This window comes from Fusarium musae, chromosome 9, assembly GCF_019915245.1.
Source record: "Fusarium musae strain F31 chromosome 9, whole genome shotgun sequence".
NCBI classification, from domain to species: Eukaryota; Fungi; Ascomycota; class Sordariomycetes; order Hypocreales; family Nectriaceae; genus Fusarium; species Fusarium musae.
Window position 1 is genome coordinate 2,408,197 of NC_058395.1, and position 19,715 is coordinate 2,427,911.

Below are 19,715 nucleotides of genomic sequence, written 5' to 3' on the forward strand. Positions count from 1 at the left end.
ACAACACTTGCCTCTCATTTCATAATCGCCGATGATTTAGAATAACCAATTTATTGCTTGCTAATTCATACTATGGCATGTGCAACGCAACATGCTCTGGGGTCCTTTCCACATTTCCCTCCCCCGGTTATTCAGCGAGCTGCAGTCCTCGGATAGAAAATCGAGCTCGAATAGTAGCACCAGATCCAACATCAAACTCTTCCTCACGGTTCATACCATCAGCGCCCGTCACACTATCAAAAGGAATATCCACTGATCCCTGATCGCTGGTACCATTCTGCAAGCTAAGCTTGAAGCTGTGCGGGTTCGAAAGCTGTTCCGCGGTGATAGGGAATCGGAATGCCGTGTCGAAAGATGGGTTGAAGATATCCGTTCCAGGACTGTAGCTCTTGACGGGAGTGACAAATTCCTTGTCGCCCCAGGTTACCTTCACGCTGGGCTTGAGCTCGTCGCGTTGGCCGTTTAGACCATTAACGCTGGCGATGAGGACGGTGGCAAGACCGCAGATCTCGCCCTCATTTTGGCTGCTGGCAGAGATGCTGTTGGATTCACCGACAAAGTTGAAGAACTTGCCGTGGATGGTCACCTTGGTATCAAGGGGCTGGCCCTTGTGAGTAAGGGTGAGGGTTTGGCTACCGCCGTTCAAGAGAAGCTGCTTGACGGTGGTTGTAGCAATACCAATATCGTCATCTCCACCAAGATCTTCATCGTTCACATCGATGGTAATACGCTGCTCGTAATCTGTAACAAGGAAGTCGTGAGTCTCGTTCCATTGGGGGTCGTGTTTATTCTTAATAGTCGAAGTTCGCCACTCTCCCTCAGCACCGACGTTGACATCACAGTAGCAGTCGGGGATATCCTTGACGAGCTTCTGGAGCAGTCTCTTGGCGCCGCTCTTCTTTTCGCCAGTAATCTCAGTGGCGTTATCAATGGTGAGGCGAAGAACGCCGTGGTGGGGTTGGAAGGTCTTGAAGTAGTCGTTGGAGGAATCGAGTTTGACGAGGAAGCGGTTGGGAAGGACGGCCATGGATGAGATGATGTTGAGAATGACCTTGCGGACGGTCTTGTCGATGAGGGAGAAATCGGCGATGTTGGCGGCGTCGGTGAAATCGAGGGATAGCTCGGGGGGGTTAATAAAAGCCACCTGAGCAGCTCCGATCTGTGGATTATGTCAGTGCCGATAATTGTATCGATGTAGGAGCTTCATACCAGTGGAATAACGTTTGTCAAAGGACAAAGCAAAATGGAGAGCCGTCCCTTCAGCTTCACATGTTCGATGCCCTGTAACACCAAAAATCAGTAACGCATAATATTGAGGCCAGCAATGACGAAGCTTACAATCTTGGGCACCATTGACGCGTCAAGCTCGAAATCGCACTTGCCATCCCAATCCAAGTCCATATCAAGTTTGATGCCCTCGAGTTCGGTCTTGTGCACGTCAACATTAGAGAATCTGATGGGTGTAGGTCCAAAGTCCAGCTTGACGAAGCGGAGGTTCGCGAGAGGACCTGGCAGCATCTGGTCAAGCATGGGCTCGACGACATCTTTGATTATCTTGCCGCCTGCGACATTGATGTTCGGCCATAGCTGGGCGATGATGTCGTTGAGGAATCCTGGAGACAGTAAGCGGGATAATTCGAGACGTCATGAGGAGTTGAGGGGAGTAGGTACCGGCAGATTCCGCGCCTCCAGAGGCGGTAAGAGTATCTTTGAGAGAAGCCATGTTATCCATCTTGACGGGTGAAATGAGAGGGAAAAAAGAAGAAAAAGTTCAAAAGGATGAGAGCGAGATGTCGTATAAATAATGATGACGATGCAGCTGAAGGTGAAGCTCTGCGGGGTTTGCGAGGGTGAATGGCCCGACGACAGTTTGAGGTACAGTGCAGCTCTGATGCAGGACCTAAAGCTCTAGACCACGCCCTGACGTCATTTGTGCTTCGTTGTCAGGTCTGACAGGGGTGAATATCCTGTTCACTTGCCCCTAGACCAGCTGAATCAGCGTCATGAACTGCAGATGAAACCATCTTGTAGATGCTTCTTGATCAGATTTAAGCATTCTGCCAAGCTTTTGATCCGTTATTTGAGCTGCAACCTTATTTTTGGGTGACTCTGGGCGAGGTTCTAAAAATATCGGGTGCGGCCTGGGCGGACAGGGATTAAGTGTGCCGCATCATCCGACTGTCACTGAGAACTTAACCTGGAGCGACGAGATGATTCGACGTTAGAAGCTTCTGGGCTTCGCTGATCATTTTGGATGCCGTGAAAGAGATGTTGAGATCGGTAACGACGATGGGAAGTGTCAGCACTTTGAGGGCGGCGTGGGGACGGGTCTCAGTTCCATCAATTGCTGTTGTGTTCTTTCAAGGACCCCCCCGCGTCGGTCAATATCACGGCGGTCAAACACCAGCACAAGAATACAGATGTGGTGTCGATGCTGAACCATTACACCGCTACCGACCAGGTGGCTACTATCCCGTTGAATTAGGCGATTCCCTCAACGATGGACGGTACAAAGTCATTCATAAACTTGGCTGGGGCAGCTATTCGACTACTTGGGCTGCCAAAGACCAGCTGTATGTTGTGTGACGGAAATACCGTTTCGTACTGATTATTTGCCAGGCATGATCGATATGTCGCACTCAAGATCACAGTGGCCGAAGCGAAAAGAAGTAAAGAGATCGAGATCTTGCGAAAGCTTGCTGCTTCACCAACAAATCACGATGGATCGTCTTACGTGAATCGAATGTTGGATCAGTTCACTGTGATTGGCCCCAATGGCTCACACAATTCTTTGGTATTAGAGCTTGTTGGTCCTAGTGTTTCAGATGTCATTGATAACCACTGTAGTGGTCACAGGCTACCAGCTAGCGCTGCAAGGTCTATCTCGAGGCAGGTGTTACAAAGCCTCGATTATCTTGCTTCCAACGGCATTGGGCACGGTGGTAAGAGATTCACACTTCAGTTTGTGGTAAGCGGCAACACTGAGTTTTCTCATAGACCTTCACACTAGAAATATTGCTCTAGAAATTCCGGGGCTGCATTCACTCAGCCAAAGAGACTTCATCGCCAGACTTGGCGAGCCTGAGATGGGCCGAGTCACAAGGCAAGATGGCAAGCCCTTGTCATCAAATGCACCAAGATATCTCGTCCGGCCGTCATCCTTCAGAAACAAGGACGTCCAAAGTTTACTCTCATCACCATCGATCCAGATAATTGACTTTGGTGAAGCCTTCTTCAACTTCGATGCGCCTAATACATTGCATACCCCACTTCCAGTACGCGCACCGGAGATTGTGTTTGGAGACCGTCTCGACAATCGAGTAGACTTATGGAGTGCAGGATGTTTGGTAAGCACCACCTGGCAAGGAAGACTGTATCTGCTAACGAGTACAGATCTTTGAGCTGGTGGCCGGGCAGGCACCGTTTGACGTTGTCATGTTAACTCCCCCAATTTTGGTTCAACAAATGATAGAGCTTATACACAATGAGCTACCATCAAGATGGCAAGTGAAGTGGCAAGAAATGAGAAGCAAAGCATCGGATGAGGGGGACACTTGGATACTACCAAAGTTGGATGGAAGAGGTTTATTTCCATAACGACAAGCATCCAGAGTTCACAGGGGACGACATTAGGGCTATAGCAAAGTTGATTGCTCGACTGATGAGATTTGAGCCATCACTTAGGGCCACACCAACTGACATTTTATCTGAGCCTTGGCTTAAATAATTACTTCAACATCTATCACGAACCCCAAATTGCAGCAGATAAGAGAGGGCTTACTGTTAAAAGATAGGGTAGCCTTGATCGGCCTAGCTTCCCTGACAAAGATCAGATGCTCCATATGTATATAAGGAGCTCCAATTCCCCCATCCAATGATAGAATCAAGGTTCTTTTAACCCTCTCTTATGTGACCCTCTGCTGTGCGTGCCACACTTACTCGTGACAGGTATCGTCGTATCCAACGGTTTGGTACCGGCAATGACCATCGCAGTGCTTGAACAACAGAATATTTCCTTCATGATATCGTTCTTTGGGGCCGCGGCGGCATAGGAAGAGGGTATCCGAGATATTGTGCGCTGTGAACAATGTTTGGTTGGTCGCGCGGGTGAGTTCCTTAGTGATCCTGGGGAAGTATTTGAAGGGATCTAAGATACGACTTATTAGAGATAACCTAGACTAAGGTAAAGGAGGCAAAAGATTCACCAATGTTAAGGAGGCTTTGGCCGCAATACAATAAACCAGCCGTGCAGGTTCCCGCCTCTCCAATGCCAGCCAGGGCAGCGACGAGAGCGAGTGAGAAAACGCTAATCTTCATGTTGGGAAGTGGCAGAATGATGTGTGAAGTCTGGTTGTTTGAGGTTGAAAGACGTTAAATTGGCGACTAGCAATGAGGGATCAGGACGGCTCTTTATACCCCACCCAGCAACTGCCAATAAGCTTACCCATTGAGTCATAATATTGGTGTTTCTTTTACTTTTGTGCCCTGGAGGCTGAAGTCTCTTTCAACCTCTCAACTTTGTCACAGAGTTATCAGAAAAGCATATTGAGCTATTTTTGATTAGAAACCTTAATTCAATTAAGTTGATAAGCATGTTATCTTCTAAAACACAAGAGTAGAATTCCTTAGTATATTAGCTTAATATATCTCGTTGAGATGCTGGAAGTGTTAACTATTAATCAAATCAGTTATCAATGTTCCAGGTTCTAAGGCTTCAGTACTCTTTCAGCCTTATGGTATCTAGTCCTCCAAGCTAGCGGGCATAGTCCAGATCCTATTTTGTGCATATGGCTCGTTGACTCCTGCTATTCTTCAGCCGCAGATGCCACTCCATGACGTTGGGGATATGAGCTAACATAGCCCCCTGAATGGAAACGGGACAAGTAGAGTTATTTGTAAAAGGGCGCCGGCTAAGGAGTCATTATTTAGGTTCATATCATATTAGCTTTATGCTGTAGCCATTGGTCAGTCATCGTGGTATCGATGTCTAAGTTGTAGGCTAGAAGTGTTATTTGCAGTTGAGACTTGTGGCTGAGAGCTTATTCCGGCAGAGAGAACCTAGTAAAATGGCACGAGATATAATCTTTTTTAGACCAAAGCCTTACTAGCTAGTTCTCTACTTGTGTCTTTATGGGCATCGTGATGGTGGAACCATACATTTCAACCATAAGATCGGTGGATACCGCCCGTCTTTTTTTAAGTATCCCAAGTAGGATCAAGGAATGAGTGCTATCACTGGACAGTAAGAGCTCGACTGGACGACAACGATGATCAGGCAATTGCAGTGTCCATTAATTACTGGCTTTGTACATGAACCACCAGAGGAAACAAGAAAGTATCTTATGTCCCGAATCAGAGTATCGTCAACTTACCCTAAGTTTTTCCAAACCAGTATCCCTGTAATTTGCAGGGATCTGCCTGCTTCTTCGGACCCCGCGGGCATCCCAAACGTGGCCATCTGCTTTGCACGTTCCGCTGACGAACAGTAGCATTGCTCACAGTGTTTCAGGGTTTATGAGTGGCTAGGTCATACTTCTTTCACTCTTTGAAACATAGCGCTGCTGCAGTGGCTCATATATGGCCGTTCGGAATTTCGGATACCCAAAACTCCAACCATGTACAGCCTCGCACAGGCCCCGCGGCACCCGATGATTTGCAATTGCGCCCAAAGAATGCGAAAGATATCATACACGACTCTAATTGACTTGAATATTTATGTTCATCGCTTTCCCCGTCCACGGTTGAGAACTTGTAGCATAAACTCAACGGACTCAACTGTACCAAATTAAACATTTTCTCCTCAGCTGCATTCTGAAACTCATCAATTAGCTTCACCCTCTCATTATGGCAGTCATGGGATCCTACAGTAATAATTTATTTGAGCTTCCCGCTACCGAACCCCACAATACTCGTCCTTCAGGATATGACTTCAAGAATCCTTACTTTCCTCCACCACCAGCATATTCCGCAAACAGTCCATCGACCCAAGAACAATCCACATCACAGCAAATAAACCGCAAGTCAGGCTTTGCCAATCGTCTTCACGTCCTCAGCGCCAAGATCGCCGGCCCCGTGAATGACTTCGCGAACAAGCTCGGATGCGAGGCATTCATGCCTACCACTGTAGAAAAGGAGTGCGAGAAAGCAGCACGAATACTGACATCTTTCTGTGGTATGTGTGGATGGTGCACGAGAGGCGTTGATAGACTAACATTGACTGCAGAGGGAACGCCACTTCCGCCAAACGAATCATTATCGAGACGAAAGGCACTAGTCAAAATTCCGCGACAGGTCCTCAGGTCAGCTGCAGGTCTTGCCATCTTCACCGCACTTCGCTCTGGCGCCCAGTTCACCTGGGGTAGTGGCTCAGGCATTGTTGTAGCACGACAGCCCGATGGGTCATGGTCGCCGCCATCTTCCTTCGCCGTCAACACCCTCAGCGTTGGCTTCATGGTTGCCATGGACATATTCGACAGCGTGTGTGTCCTGCGGACCCCGGAAGCCGTAGCTGCGTTCACCAAACCGCGAGTCTCCTTCGGTGGCGAGGTCGCTGTCACTGCTGGGCCAGTTGGTACAGGTGTCTATATTGATTCTGCCGTCAATAGTGATGGAGCTGCTGAGCCTATATGGAGTTATGTGAAGAGCAGGGGGCTGTATGTTGGTGCGCAGATCGATGGGACTGTTATCACGACGAGAAACAAGGCAAATGAGGACTTTTATGGAGTGGAAGTCCCTGTTGGCTCTATCCTACGGGGCGAGGTTCCAGCTAGAGGGCCTATGTGGCCGGAAGGATACTGGAGGCTGAATAATGTGTTGCGAGAAATAGACTATGGAAAGTGAAGGCGCTAGATATGCGTGCATTGCTTTTGTGCATCGTGGCAACATCAGCAGCTCACCTTTGATGGAGCACCACATGCTCGTAGACATGGGGTATCCTTAATAATGACAGTCTAGAACTCCTTCAGATCTAAATACCATTGAGTCGTCCTTCATCTACCGTGTCTAACCATATGGGGCCATGGCTTCCGAATCCATTGACCTTACACGGCATACTGCTGCTGTGTGCTCTGACCTGACGCCTTCAGCCCAAACGGCGGTAAAAGCTAACCCCTGGCCCAGCTAGTCCCAACGGCGTTGGGCTGCATTGAAACACGGCAGTTGCTGAACCTTAAAACCTCGTTTAATCTCGTTCATATACCGCGCCATCCGCATGAGCTTTTTTGTTACGATAATATCTTCTTTTCCTTCAACTTTCGGCCCTCAACGCATCAAATCCCTCCTACGCATTTCGAGTGGTCACCTCATCCTAATTCCGCGATGGACGGTTCAGAGCAAACCTCAACGTCTCAGATCGTCGCTCTTGTCTGCAGCATTCTCGTCTGTTTCGCGAGCACCATTTTCTTCATCCCTAGAAATGCAATACTCAGCAGAGTCGGTACAGCCGTGGCTCTGAGCTGTCTGCAGCACTCCTTTTATACGTCCCTCTTGACATCCCCCCTGCCTCCAGCCCAAATAACAGGCATATCTTTGTTCAGCTGGGGACTCTACGCCAATGCCACTGAGCAGATTCTTCTATCGCGCTACGATGCCGACGATGTACTCACGATGAATGAAAAGCAGTCTGGCCGCCATTTAAGCACTGTCGCCCATTTCCTTCGTGCTGTGAACATGTATTTTAACCTACGGCGTGTTGGCTTACGAGGGGAGGTTTCGATGAAGCACCGAGTCCCGACAAATTCTGTGAGGTTTGTTACAACGAGGATTGTTCAATGTCTTTGCTGTTATCTCATCTTGGATGCTATCTTTCTCGCGCCGCGTCCGGAGAAGCACTTGATCACGAGAGAAAAGCAGTCACTGTTCAACCTAACGAGCCTAACTCGGGAAGACATAATCTTTCGCTTTGCTAGTTCCGCCGGGAATTGGGTCATTGGCTATGTGTCGGTACGATTAGCCCATAATTTCGTGGCTGCGGTATCTGTTGTGCTTGGTTTGTGCAAGCCAGAGGATTGGCCGCACCTCAACGGGCCAATAAGTTCATGGTCCACTGTTCGCACATTCTGGGGGTAAGTGATGCTCTCAAAAGCCCTGTTAGTAGCTATACTAAATAACATCCAGAACGTTTTGGCATCGGCTCTTCCGCAAGGCTCTAGTTGGCTGGGGAGACTTCATTCCGGATAAAGTTCTCCAGCTCCGTCGCGGCACGCTGCTGTCACGTTATACACGCCTGACATTAGCATTCTTCGCTTCGGGACTTATGCACCGCTGCGTACATTACTTCTACCGTTTGGAGGCCGGAGAGCGGTATGAAATGGAGACATATTTCATTCTACAGCCGCTGGCTATTATGCTTGAGGACGCGGTGCAAGCTGTAGCCGTTGATATTCCCCTCCCAAGGCCATTACGCTGGATAATTGGGTTTACCTGGTTCTGCATATTCACCACGTGGGTGTCGCCGTCATTCCTTTATCCTACTATGCGAGTAGCAGATCCGGGGCAGTTGCTTCCATTTTCAGTCATAGGTCATCTTATGAAGTATTAATAGACATATCCTGTCAGATACGAGTTTCATTACCTGTCAGAGCGGCTGTGTCAAGCTGGGAGAACCAAAAGGCACAACCATGTAATTACTGTTTCGCTGCTTCAATCGGAGACATTTCAGTTTAGGAAGTTCATTACAGCTAAATATACAGTTGATAAGCCAATCGCACTTTTACGAGGCCAGGATAATCCAAAAGCCAAGAGAAAGAACTGGATCCTCCTTATGGATTTCGTTCTGCAACCAATTGGAGACAAGGACTCCGGGGCAGTGAGAAATCAAGTACTAAGCGCTTAGGCTTTGGCAGAGGATCTCGCCTTATGTGATCCCATGGGTGAAGATGTTCTCAGTAAGCTCATTGTCCGATTTGGTTATAAGTCTATATCAGCCTCGAGCGCCGCGCCGAATCGATCAACAAAAGGAGAATAGGGAAATGTTATAAAATGTAGTAGAGAGACGCTCGAGAAAGGAACTCCATTCTCCTCACCATTCACAACTATTGGATCAATATTCAAACTCGCAAGCACCACAGCATCTTCCTCAAACAGCAATTACTAGCAATTTATTCTATCCTAAGCTTCATATACTCCAGATGGTTGCCTTCAACACTCTTCTCATCTTCGCCTCATCCCTGGTCCCTCTAGCCACTGGCGCTGCCCTTCCCACTCATGAAGACTCCCCCTCACCAGATGTCAAAACCAAGACAAGTCGTGGGACGACTACCACCGCCAAAACGGGGCCTTCGCAAGGCAAGGCCTCTGCCTCTTCTACCTCGACCCTTCTCCCCGCGACGGCGCTTGGGCCTGCGGCGTCTATTGCAAAAACGACCGCACCAAGATCTGCACCACCGTGCACACCAGCAAATTCACAAGCGACATGCTAGGCGCAAACCCCGACGGTGAACGCTACGCCATCGGGGAATGTCAATGTGACACCTCAGCCGCGGATCTTCTCGCTGCAGCTACTGTTAATTTCACGGCCTGAAATCTTATTAGGTGTGAGATTATGAATGTTATGAAGGAGGCTGTTTTTGCGAGCACGTATGCTATTCCTGGTGTTGGGCCTGTTGCTACTGCTGCTAGGACTGTTGCGAAGGGTGTGAAGTTGGCGTCTAAGACCCAGTGTGGTAAGGATTTGTGGACGGATGCTGTCAAGGAGTCTTGTAACTTTCGTCGGGATGATGACTTGCTGAACAAGGGTTTTGGCATCTTTGAGGCAGCGCCTGACGAGTTCTAGGAAGTTTTGACGGTGGTTTCTCTTGGCTGGGAGATGTTTTGTCCATATATGTCTTTGGATTTGGCTCGAGATCGGGGAAGGTAGCATATAGAATGTTTGTGACTTGGTATATAGATTATGATAGAATGTAGACTTTCCTCTGTTTTGCAGAAGTTCGAGTCTATTGGTAATTGGCTCATCTGCTCCAGTCGGCTGCAGACTCGTTGGCTTGAAATAAGGAATGGCAGTGCTTGCCACAGCCGTCTAAGGAAACGTGAATAGCCTGTAGCATAAATCCAGTGCGAACATAAACATGCATTAGTGGTTGGCATAAAAACCGAGCACGTGAGACACTGACGATAGCATCAAGTCTCGCTTGTCAGGCCTCATTTAACACCTGTCACCCAGGAAACAAATCACAACTTGGGCCACCAACCACATACGACATCATGTCTAAGGCATCTGAGGCCAGCGCATGGCCTGGAGCTCCTCCTGTCGCTGAGGACGGCTTCGCATTCGCCGACGGTGTATTTTTCGCCCATTCTCTGGCCAGAACCGTCATCGGCGCACCACAGCAACCGAACTTAAGAAGCATTTCACGTCTGGCAACGACAAAAATCACCCCGCGCACTGGTTTGAGGCCCAACTCATTCAATATGGCCTCCCGCCATCCAAGACGAAGTCTGTCGCGCGCATGCGCTTGTTTGACGCTGTCAATGCAGGTAACCTCAAAGTGCCAGTCAAAGTGAGCAAACGCGAGACCAAATTGAAGAAGGAATGGACAAAGAACGATCGCGAGGCGAAGAAGGGTGCGACGAGCAAACCTGTTGGGCAAGCAACGTCCGTGAAGATTGAGACGAAGAAACCGACTGCAGCGGGCGCCAAAAGAAAGGCAAACGATGACGAAGGTAACGCGACAGCCAAAAAGCCAAAGACCGTTGCACCCAAGACTGTAACACCAAAGGCAAAAGCACCAGCGAAGACACCAGCTAAAGCACCCGCTAAAAATACGGCAACGACAGCGACAAAGGCCCCTGAAACGGGCCCCCGCACCGACACCAGCTCGAAAGCTACAGACTGCGCGCTGCATCAGAGGCAGTGCATCTCAATCCACTGGCAGAGGCGCAAGCACTGCTGCAACAGAGCCAGTATAACCACGAACTAAACTAAACAGACTGCACCCCGAGGAAACGGATCGCGAAGGTCAACTGGCCAAGGCCGACAGACACCAAGAGACCCTTCTCCCGCTCCCAGATTCGCAAAGCCTCAGACTGCTCGACGCGACGGCTCTTTTGCTGCCCGGGGTCGAATACCCGCTCCGTCCGACTACGGCGATGCTCCACCCCCATACTCGGAATTTCCATATCAAGATTACTCCTCGGATGAGGACAACGGCAGCGATGACGTCGACGAGGTCAGCATCGCACTCTTGGGTATCTTGAACGGTGACTACGAAGTAGAATCGCGCGATGTGACCAAACAATGGGATTTTGACCCTGACGAGTTCCAATTGACCCTCACAATTTCTGGCAATCGACTCTGGGGGAGATTCAATCTCGGCGTCTACGAAGGCGTACTCCTCAATGAAGAACGACCCATGCGCTCATCTCATGATCGCGTGTGGTTCAAATGGCGGGGTCGTGAAGACCAGGGACCTGTAATTTACGGGGATCGCAACCAAGGTTGGATGGAGTTTCTTGGCGACGGTCGCATTGAGGGTTGGTTGGACCATCAGTCTCTCTCGTTCCAGGCTCGTCGACTGCCTGGGCAAGGAACGCGCAGTAGCATTGATGCTCGCACTCTGCAGGATGAATGGAACGGGTATTCATATCGTTTGTACGAAGAGGAGAATCGGGCGCGGTGGCGATGAGCTTGATTCGTTCCCGCGGGTGAGAGGGACAGAAATGGTTACATGTGACGCCGATCACTGAAGATTTTGAGATGTTGGAGTTGAGACTTTTGCATAGAATATTGCGGTGTTTTAAGTATTGTCGGAGGAGAAACTGGATATAATAAGTGCCCATGTTAATAAAAAAAAAACTAAAAAACTTTTAATACACCGCTGCTATTTATCGCACTGGACTGGTCAAAGCACACGGCATTGTCCGAATGTTAGTGAAAGGCCTCACTGTGAGACGGCCAAGCGGAGCAACACGGGAAGGACAAGGATCACTCGCAGCGCCCAGCTTTTCTCAACTTTGGGGGTTTTAAAAACAAGAATTTTCCCATTTTCTTTTCTCGCCCTGTGCCTCCAAACATCGTTCCCTCTTTTAAATCCCCTCAGCCCGGCCAGAAAATGCATCATGAGTGCAATCCGAGGCTTTCTCAACGCCTTCAAGGCCCGCAACCCCCCAATCACCGGGATAATCAACCTTAAACCCCTCAGCGACTCCAACGCCCGCGTGGGGAGAGCTTTTCTCGAGCGCTGCAACCCCTTTAGAGACATCCCCAAAGACGCAAGGCTTGAGAACACACTATGCGAAGTACGATACATCGATCGTGTTCTCCGCGACACTCTTGTTCCTACGTCGCTGCCGGGTGATGATTATCATTTTTGCTCGAAATTGCTGCGCAGTTTGGAAACGAGACGTGATTTAACGTGGTTGGTTCTTAGGGAGACGGATATAAAGGATACGATTGGTGCTATTGCGAGGAGAGGTGGGCGAAGGGCGCCTATTCCCGATGAACCTCACAATATTCATAATCGCGCGAAAGCTCTTGAGAGGCATTGGTCTGCGCTGGAAAAATGCCACGCCAAGCTTCGAGAATGGGAGCCCAAATACGCGACGCAATCACAGCCGCCTCTTTTAGAAGAAGAGGAAGGGTCTGTTCTTGACTTAAGCGACGAACAGGCTGCGCATGCAGAGATTGAATATCGAGAATGGCGTTCTGATCGCGATAGAAAAGTATCGTATTTGAAGCTTAATCCACCTGAGCCAGCGGCGTTTATACCTGTTGAACGACGAGATATTCAAACGGATGAGACGTGGAAGATACTCCCCCCTTCAGATAGTGAGATTGGGATGAAACTTCTGCCAGTTTGGACGCCAATTATTTTTCAAGAAGTACCTATTGATTGGGAGAGTCCTGATTCGACTTTGAGGAGTACTATTGGGGAGAGGAGAAGGAGGGATGAGTTTAGAAGGAGGGAGAATGATAGGAGGGAGAGGAAGTTTGAGTTTCAGAAAAAGCTTCGTGAGGAGATGGGTAGGTCATGATGTTTGGGTTGAATTACAGGAGTTTTGGTTGGGTTTGTGACCTGGGATACATAAGGTCTTGGTGTTTGCATACAAGCTTGATATTCAACATACATCAGCATAGACAACAAGAACAGAAGGAACAGGAGCATATTTATCTATGCTAGATATATAAGATAGGACATGCTGAGATATCCCTACAGAGCCAAAGGGCTAAGTCTTCGGCTTCGACATATACACAAGAGAAGGGACACAAGGACGATCAGAGGGCAGAATACTTATGAGTACAAAAGTTCTTTCGCTAAGGCTTTGACTTCTTGTTTAACAACAAGATGGGGGTTCAAAACAAAACCACGACTTGGCAAAAACAGCAACCAAAACACTCCTGGACGACCAGTAGTTCATCACAACCCGCGAACAATCCCCCAATGGCATTTCTTTAACTGTCCACCGGAATGCAACGCTATCCCGCACACGGTCTGACGTACTGAACATCCGATGCCTCAAAGTCTATCACACACCGAAGTCTCATTCTCCAACCCCTCCCCTCAGAACAAGCTTCTTCTACAAAACTCTAAGCGAAGCCTCAATTGGCCATCGAACTTTTGTCAAACGGCCCAGCCAATAGGATCCTCCCGCTCGCCGATCGACACGAACGGCTTATCATACCACGATGCTGATATCACGAACCCCGCAAATAGCTGCATTAGGAAGGCACAGATAAGTATTCATGCCGAACTTCCGTGCTCACTTCTTTACTATGGTGTGTTACGCTGTGTACCCTTGTGAGTAGGACCTTATCATAGCAAAAGTTCCTCTGATCGTCGGGGAACTATTATGTATGATTCTTGTATAAATATCAACCGTGCTGCCCTGTCTTGTCCGACAGTACCGGGCCTTCTTTTCAACTGTAAAAGAATCTCCCACGCCACGATGGGTTTGAAAACAGCTCTTTTGTCAGTCTTGGGCCTCGTTGCCTTGACGAATGCTTCGGTTATTCATCCTCGTACTTCCAAGCCTGCATATTCTCAGTACTACAATAAGAAGACTTCTCGTGAGTTGCTACGTCATGACATTGACTCCTAAGCCTGACCATGTTGCTAGCTTATTACGTTCCTTCGACTGGAATTCCTGAAGTCTCGTTTGATATCGGCGAAAGCTATGCTGGTCAAATCCCCGTGGATTGGAAGAAGACTGGCTCCAAGGATCCCAAGTTCTTTTATTGGTTCTTCCCGACTGTTAACCCTGCTGGGAAGGACGATGTTGTGATTTGGTTTAATGGAGGTCCTGGATGCTCCTCTTTGGAAGGTAATTTGACACATCTGATTCGATTCTTTCATGACTGACGCTATTCTAGGTCTCACGCAAGAGAATGGTCCGTTCTCGTGGAAATATGGAACTTATAAGCCCGTGCCAAATGCTTGGTCATGGCACAAACTCGCCAACGTCATCTGGTAGAGTCTTACCCTTCGCGAAAGCGCTATACCCAACTAACATATTTCAGGGTTGAATACCCCATTGGCACTGGATTCTCAACCGGCCACGTAACAGCAAAGAACAACACCGAGACAGCAGCCCAATTCGTCGAATGGTGGAAAAACCTCGTCGATACCTTCGGCCTACAAGGCAAGAAACTCTACATCACCGGCGAAAGCTACGCCGGTGTCTACGTCCCCTACGTCGGCGCTGCCATGCTCGATAAGAAGGACAAGAAGTACTTTAACGTAAAGGGCGCTCTTTACTACGATCCTGTCATGCCATATGCTGATAAGCTGCGCCTCGACCATGCTGCTTTCCCGGGCTTCTTTAGGCACTGGGAGAGTGTCTTTGCGATTCCGGATAAGAATAAGAAGATTCTTGATAATGATAATGAGAAGTGTGGGTTGGATAAGTATCGCGAGGCTCATCTTACGTATCCTCCTCCTCCGGCGCCTTGGAAACCTGTTCAGGTTAAGGGATGCGACATCACCGCTCATTTCGACGAGATCAGCACTGTCATCAACCCATGCTTCAATGTGTACCACGTCCAAGACACTTGCCCAGTTCTTTGGGATGTACTCGGTTTCCCCTCTGTTCAGTACACTCCTCCCGGCGCAACACTCTTCTTCAACATCCCCGGTGTCCGCAAAGCAATCCACGCCCCAGCTGCTCCCAAAGAATGGGCATCATGCTCAGGCCCCGTCTTTGTCGGCGACGACGACAGATACGATCCCGCGGAGCACGAGAAGAAATTCCAAACTCTCGTTGAAAAGACCAACAACGTCATGATCGGATCTGGCATGGCTGATTATATCATCACTTCCAACACAACAGCCCTCGCCGTCCAGGGACTCAAGTGGAACGGCAAGCAGGGTTTCCAGACTGCGCCTAGTGCAGAGTTTGTTGTTCCGATTATTAACAACACTGAGAGCAATGTTGAGAACTGGGCAGGTGGTAGTGTTCAGGGATCGGTCCATTCGGAGAGAGGGTTTACTTTGGCGACGGTTAAGACTAGTGGACATATGGTTCCGCAGTACGCGCCACCTGCTGCGTTTAGACAGCTGGAGCATATGCTTGGACGGGTGAAGTCGCTTACGGATGCGGAACCGTTTTCTGTTAATATTTCTACTTCTTTCAAGTGGCCATACTAGATAGTTTGGTTTTTGGGGGCTCTAATGTAGGGAAGCTGCCTGAATGTATCGATTGTTGTCACTATAGCTCTGATTCAGCCATGTCGTGATTTTATTCTTAGACGTTATCAAGCAACTTTTATCTTTCAGTCACGCCCGTTGATGATCTATCTTTCTTCTGGTTCGGACCACCAAAGTAGTCTCGACCGACGCCACTACTGGCAATCTATGGCCCTTAAAGAAACAGATTGGCCACTAACTTCACCGACCAGCGGCCGCTGCTGTAAGTTTCTCATATCTATATCATATCCTCACATGGGAACCACAGAAGCTCAGTGTGACTGGAAGAAAAAGAAATTTACCTACGATAAGACGCACCGCTAACGTTTTGAACCATAATATTGGGCCTCGATGCCAAGACTAATGGCGATGGCGTAGCTGAAAACCCCTTAGTCTTAATAGATCACGATGTGAAGCTCCCAGCTTGGCACTTATTAGTTCTAGAGTTGACACTTATAAGTGGGCTTTAGTTCCCAGCTGCCGTTGTAAGCCTGGCTAGAAGTTCTTGAATAACATTCAATTGGGCTTGGGGGATCCAGTGGAGATGTCATTCGCATAGGAACGTGGAGTGACTTCACCGCTTGGACAAGTACAGGTGTCAAATGACGGTGTTCAGCCTTCATACCAAGACTAACGGCCGTGTCAGAGCTTAGAGGTCTTGAAATAAATTTAATCGTATCATAATACTAGAGGCTTGGCCCTATCTAGTTCGAGTCCCGACTAGTCGAAATACTATTGATCTCAACGCAAGCCACAAGCGAGATCAGAACGTTCTCGCCCATCTAGCTCAATTATCAATCAGACAATTCCTGTGAGTTTTTGAGAATATCGTTTTTCAAAAGAACATATGCTTTTTGGGCCAAGAAGTACTTAATGCTATGGTTTGCCAAATAATTGTGAGAATATCATCTCTACTGGCAGCATAAATCTTTATAGTCACAGACACATCATGAAGCTCTCTTATCTTTTTCCATTCGTTGGACTAGCCCAAGCAGTTCCTACTGCAAATCCTTCTCACCCTTCTATTTTTGATAATCCTACTATTCCTGTTAGAGACCCGGCCTCGTTAGAAGATCTGCCCGGCTTGTCTCACATCCGGCGAGCTGCAGCTGCAACCCAGCAGACGCTCAACGTTTCATACTGCGAGGTGACCGTCAAAGGTAACCAAGGCTTCTGGCAGAGTTGGCTAGCACATGATCTCACTGGCCATCTGTACGTCACTCAAGGGATTCCCTCTCCTGGCACAAAAAATGGCGACAATATTTACGATGTGTATTTGCAAAGCGGGTCTGTCGGACAGGGAGGATACATCTCATTCGCCACCAACAAGTACCTACTTCCGTTGCCATACAAGATCGGTGGCCCCAATGTCGACTACGCCAAAGTCAGCATGACAGACAAAGGTTACATCCTTTCTGAGCCTGACTACTCCAATATCGACAAACCTGCAACCAACTCACCGCTGGTATTCTACTCCGAGCGTAGCATGAACCTTGGTAAGAGCTATGGGCCACCCACCAGATATGTGGCCTCTGGTAAATCGTATCTTGGTGTGAAGATAAGCGATAAGGGAATTGTTGATGGAGTTGTTCAGCTGATCGGGGAGCAGAATGGGGGACTTGGGTACATTGCCCGTGTTGCTGGATGGTGCAGGAACTTTCCTACCCCTATCATCGCTTGACCTGACTGACTTTTGACTCAAATGCCGCTTTAAGGTCTCCAGTCCCCAGGGCCTAGGAGCATGTCAAGGTTCTGAGAAACAAACTTGAAGCATTTGCACGATGGTAACTTGATAAGTGATGGATAGTAGGCTCCGGCTCTATAAAGGATTATTTATCTATGAAATCTATAATAAAGTTGTGAATGGAATGAAAGTTGAATAAGTGATATGAAAGTATGATCAGTGGTACACAACCTAGTAATTCACACATTATTCTTGATCCAAGTCCATAGACGTGAGGGTATATCTAGTTTTTGCCCTTGTAAGCAAAAGAAATCTTCATATAGTCAACAACAGTCTTGGAAAGGAACTTCTGAAGATAGGAGGGCTCGGCAGTTCCAACTTGTTGCTCTATCGCTTTCATAACGGCCTCTGGTAGACCGAGAGCCTTGAGGACTTGAGGGTAATCAGTGAAAGATCCGTGAACGGTATCCTTAACAGCAATCTCCTTCTTGGGTCCTCGGAGCTTGGCATAGAACGTCTTCCAGGTCATATCCTCCTTGCTGTGGTTAGGGCGACCAATGAGGAAGAATGGCTTGTCGAGGCCTTTGCTGAGAGTAGGTTCGAAGATCTGGCCGTCCAAGTCCATTCCGCCGCGGATTCGATTATCTGAAAACATTGCTATAGCTGCACTGGCGCCACCGAGGGAGTGACCGAGGGCGACGATTTTCTTGTTGTCGATTGAGCCTGGGAGACCCTTGAAGACCTTCTTTTGGAAAGAAGGGCGTAGAAGTTCTGAGATAGTGAATGACATATCCTTTGCCTTGACCTATGAAGAGTTAGTAAGACTCTTGTTCGATGCGAGACGACAAAAATATACTTACCGAAGCCAGCTGCTGATTGGATTTCGGGTCATCGGGGATGTTTCCTCCCTCGATAATCTCTCCATTAGGGAACTCAACAACGGGCGGATCGAAAGGATGATCAATCAGAACCACAACGTTTCCATAACTAGCCAGTGAGCGAGCCATGAGGCTATAAATCAACCTGGAGTTTCCAGCACCAGGTGAAAAGACAGCAACGGGAAATGACTTCTTCTCGCTTTCACATCCCTTCTGAGCAATAGGAGTCTTGCAGACCTGGAACTCAAGTGCTGAAAAAGTATCGTTCGATAGACCCAACTGCGCTACCTGTTGTCCATATGCTTTGGCAGTAGCAGGCGGCATGTAGGGGACGACCTTGTTTGAGCAAGATGCTGAGTCGACGGGCCAGAAGATTGAGGCTAGGACTTGTCTATGACCTTTCTTGGGGTCATACGGGTCAATGCGGCTTTTATCGGTCATGCCTTCGATGCGAAGGGCAGTGCCGTATGGGCCGCTTGGCTTGGGGAGAAGGATGGCATTTCCGGCCCCGACAAGGGAAAGAAAGAGAAGAGAGAAATGCATAGTGAAGTTGTTAAGTAAAGAACTGGGTTGTAGTGGCTGAAAGAAGGTAATTTGAGTTTGTATGGTTGATGAGTCTGTTGAGAGATATTGCAATGAGAGGGATGTAAAGGCATCTTATACTCAGACGAAGAAATATCCATCATGAAGTAGCATCGAGGTTTTCGTACTAGATGCCAAATCTCGCAGGATTCATTACATTATCGGTAAAGCTCAAACCCAAACGCGTAGGATCTTCCATAATCATTCCAGAGACACAGCCTCTACTATACTCAAAGGAGTCAAGTTCAAGCGAATTGACATTTCCCTTCCCTTCTGCCAAGAACCGTTTTCTGCCCGACCTTACTCGCTGACGAAGATGAAGTTCAGCTCCCCGCCAAGCTAGCACCATGATTGGCTCACAACACTAGCGTCGCTCAATTGTTTCCAGAAAGGGTATCGCGACATGCCAAGCTCATCTCGCTCAATCGATACCATTTTGAGTATAAACCCAAGCTTCCCCCAGTCGAGTCAACATCTTTCGCATCACACACGACAAGGAAGATAGAGAAGATGCCGGTTGGACCATTTGATAGACGTAAGAAACGATCACGGTGCCTTGCATGTGCTGCAAGCCATCTCAAGGTAAGTACCGACAGCATTCGTCATCGTACATGGCTGATCCTTGTGGTTCTAGTGTTCTGGAAGTGTTCCGTGCAGTAATTGTGTGAGAAGGAGGGTTGAGTGTGCTTTTGAGAAACAGAAGCCTAAGCAGATTTGGATCAATCAGGATGAGTCGGGTAAAAAGACTGTGGCTCGGGTTTCAGGTTCTACCTGCAAGAGTCAGCCTCCTCGATTGGTTACCATCGCTACGGGTGATCAGATCTACTATCTTTCTCACTATTTCGACACGTTTTTGAGAAGAAACAACTGCAATCCGAGAACGGAGATTTTTACGGATGTAATAGGTTTGATGAAAGATCAAGAGTCGGGGACGTTTCTTCACGATGCTGTTCT

General features: G+C 48.3%; 7 protein-coding genes across 7 annotated transcripts; 5 read left to right on the top strand and 2 right to left on the bottom strand.

The window, feature by feature from the left end:
* Positions 1-127: 127 nt before the first annotated feature.
* J7337_011987 (uncharacterized protein) lies at positions 128-1,732 on the bottom strand (the record flags this gene model as incomplete). Its single annotated transcript, XM_044829520.1, has 3 exons — positions 128-1,159; positions 1,339-1,613; positions 1,672-1,732. 3 exons carry the CDS (start codon positions 1,730-1,732, stop codon positions 128-130), a joined length of 1,368 nt encoding a protein of 455 aa, XP_044676195.1.
* Positions 1,733-5,844: 4,112 nt separating this feature from the next.
* J7337_011988 (uncharacterized protein) lies at positions 5,845-6,840 on the top strand (the record flags this gene model as incomplete). The annotated part of the gene is made up of 2 exons (XM_044829521.1): positions 5,845-6,172; positions 6,224-6,840. The coding sequence occupies 2 exons, from the start codon at positions 5,845-5,847 to the stop codon at positions 6,838-6,840; spliced, it is 945 nt and encodes a 314-aa protein (XP_044676196.1).
* Positions 6,841-9,128: 2,288 nt separating this feature from the next.
* J7337_011989 (uncharacterized protein) lies at positions 9,129-9,772 on the top strand (the record flags this gene model as incomplete). Its single annotated transcript, XM_044829522.1, has 2 exons — positions 9,129-9,385; positions 9,532-9,772. The coding sequence occupies 2 exons, from the start codon at positions 9,129-9,131 to the stop codon at positions 9,770-9,772; spliced, it is 498 nt and encodes a 165-aa protein (XP_044676197.1).
* A 428-nt stretch (positions 9,773-10,200) lies between these two features.
* On the top strand, positions 10,201-11,621 carry J7337_011990 (uncharacterized protein; the record flags this gene model as incomplete). The annotated part of the gene is made up of 3 exons (XM_044829523.1): positions 10,201-10,276; positions 10,327-10,703; positions 10,926-11,621. 3 exons carry the CDS (start codon positions 10,201-10,203, stop codon positions 11,619-11,621), a joined length of 1,149 nt encoding a protein of 382 aa, XP_044676198.1.
* Positions 11,622-14,042: 2,421 nt separating this feature from the next.
* Positions 14,043-15,578, top strand: J7337_011991 (uncharacterized protein; the record flags this gene model as incomplete). Its single annotated transcript, XM_044829524.1, has 3 exons — positions 14,043-14,256; positions 14,306-14,402; positions 14,453-15,578. The coding sequence occupies 3 exons, from the start codon at positions 14,043-14,045 to the stop codon at positions 15,576-15,578; spliced, it is 1,437 nt and encodes a 478-aa protein (XP_044676199.1).
* A 988-nt stretch (positions 15,579-16,566) lies between these two features.
* Positions 16,567-17,298, top strand: J7337_011992 (uncharacterized protein; the record flags this gene model as incomplete). The annotated part of the gene is made up of 1 exon (XM_044829525.1): positions 16,567-17,298. The coding sequence occupies one exon, from the start codon at positions 16,567-16,569 to the stop codon at positions 17,296-17,298; it is 732 nt and encodes a 243-aa protein (XP_044676200.1).
* A 286-nt stretch (positions 17,299-17,584) lies between these two features.
* Positions 17,585-18,722, bottom strand: J7337_011993 (uncharacterized protein; the record flags this gene model as incomplete). The annotated part of the gene is made up of 2 exons (XM_044829526.1): positions 17,585-18,106; positions 18,162-18,722. 2 exons carry the CDS (start codon positions 18,720-18,722, stop codon positions 17,585-17,587), a joined length of 1,083 nt encoding a protein of 360 aa, XP_044676201.1.
* Positions 18,723-19,715: the final 993 nt, after the last annotated feature.